The 1,762-nt window shown below is 53.5% G+C and overlaps 1 protein-coding gene across 1 annotated transcript in view; it reads left to right on the top strand.

The window, feature by feature from the left end:
* Positions 1-1,168: 1,168 nt before the first annotated feature.
* Positions 1,169-1,762, top strand: part of ACA1_381380 (NADH dehydrogenase (ubiquinone), putative) — a gene marked incomplete at both ends in the record, with an annotated part of 1,081 nt that continues 487 nt past the window's right edge. Inside the window, 3 exons of the mRNA XM_004336396.1 lie at positions 1,169-1,274; positions 1,368-1,521; positions 1,617-1,657. Of these exons, the coding sequence (XP_004336444.1) occupies positions 1,169-1,274; positions 1,368-1,521; positions 1,617-1,657 (301 nt within the window). The remainder of the gene's footprint in view (positions 1,275-1,367; positions 1,522-1,616; positions 1,658-1,762) is intronic.

Raw genomic sequence — 1,762 nt, forward strand, 5'->3', positions numbered from 1 at the left:
GACCTTTCTCCACTTTCGCCAATTCTGCGTTCGCTGCTGCTTCGGTTGATTGTTGGATTGCTACTTACGAAAATCTTCTACAAGATGCGGAGAATCGCCCAGGCGTTGTCTTCGCGGATTGTGCGGACGTGTAGATAGAGGAAACGTAGGAAGAGCGATAGATCTGGGGCGAGAGACGGAGGAAGCTGGAACGAGACAGTCACGAGCCGAGGCTTGTGGCGCTTCGCTGGACGAACAAGAGAAGCACAAGAAGAGGCAGCCCAACGCTCCACGAGGAACGCCTAGGTCGAAATTTCGACACAAGCGCTGCAAATGGATAAATAGTCTGAAAAGCTGTAGAAAACTGCGGCAGTTTCGAGCGAATGAGTTTCTTGACACACACGTGACATGTTCCGAACCAATAGGAGATGCGAATTCAACGTATTTGAGGTACGTTATCAACCGAGATCGAAATTTGGGGGAAAGACGGCCAGTGGATGTTTTCAATTGGCTGCTCTCTGATCATTCTCGAATTGCATTGCGAAGCGATAATTGGTCCTGGGGCGAAAGTCTGGTGTCTGGAAACCGTCGCTACATAAACGATGGCAAGTTGAGGGACACCAACGTTGTAGCGCCCAGAAAGCCACTCAGAATGTCACTCAGGATTCCTCTTTGCTCTTCTCAAAGTCCGTGTTCTTGAGGCGCTGGCCACGGCTTGCTCTACTTTCTTGATCAGCAGGGTCACTGCAGTAGACGGCAGACCCTGAACAAGAGCGTGGGCTGAATCATACTGATGACAACACGATGGTTCTGGACAGCGTGCATACCTTCAGAGCACTCTGAATTGATGCTGGACAGCTGGGGGTCACTTCTCTGGCCTTTTGGGTTGTGGCCTGGAATGTCCCGCAAGACAGACCGGGAACGGGTAAGGTGAGGCCACCACCGCTGCAATTGCCAATTGGCCCGCGTTCGCCTCCCTTACTGAGGCGCCATGAAGAAGGAAGCTGGTGAGGGTTGAGGGCGAAGCGGAGCCGAACGGTCCCAACAGAGCTCCGACTTCGCGTCGTTTCGGCGCAATTCTCAGCATTTCATGGCCATGCACCGCGCTCTTCGCTTTGTTATCTCCCGTCTACCCCCCCCCCTCCATAAGACCCCACCGCTGCAGATTGCATACAACCAAGCACACAAGATGAGAAGCAGAGTCACCACGTCCACAGCCCGCACCTCCACTTCTACGCTACTTGCCGTGGCGTACCGCCCTGCCGCACACACTGCCACCGCTCTGCCACTTTCGGGTACGTATTTAAATAATAAATATTCTATATTTTTTTGAGCGTTTGTAAATCGATTGATGAATTGATTGATTGCTTGATGTGCTCTTCATGAAGGGCCACGATTTGTGCGTGCACTCGCGACCACCACAACCGTCGACGGCGGGAAGCAGCGAAAGAAGCTCGTGGTGTTGGGCAACGGCTGGGCCGGCTATCGCCTCATCCTCGACGTCGATATCAGCAAGTATGAGCTCAGTGTCATCAGCCCCAGGTACCCCCCCCCCGCTTCGCCTCCCAACACTGTGCGCTGCAGCCCAGCGGCAGAGACCACCGCAGACTGTTAGTCTGACACCTTCCGTTACGTAGGAACTACTTTCTGTTCACCCCTCTGCTTACCTCCACCACTGGTACATCACAATCCCACCGCTACTGTGGTGCCTTCTCGACTCATCTTCCTTCGTTCTTCTTCCTTCTTCGTTTCGTCGTCCTTCTTACACCAGTCAGTGGGCACG

Source organism: Acanthamoeba castellanii (assembly GCF_000313135.1).
Source record: "Acanthamoeba castellanii str. Neff unplaced genomic scaffold scf7180000084712, whole genome shotgun sequence".
Taxonomy (NCBI): domain Eukaryota; phylum Discosea; order Longamoebia; family Acanthamoebidae; genus Acanthamoeba; species Acanthamoeba castellanii.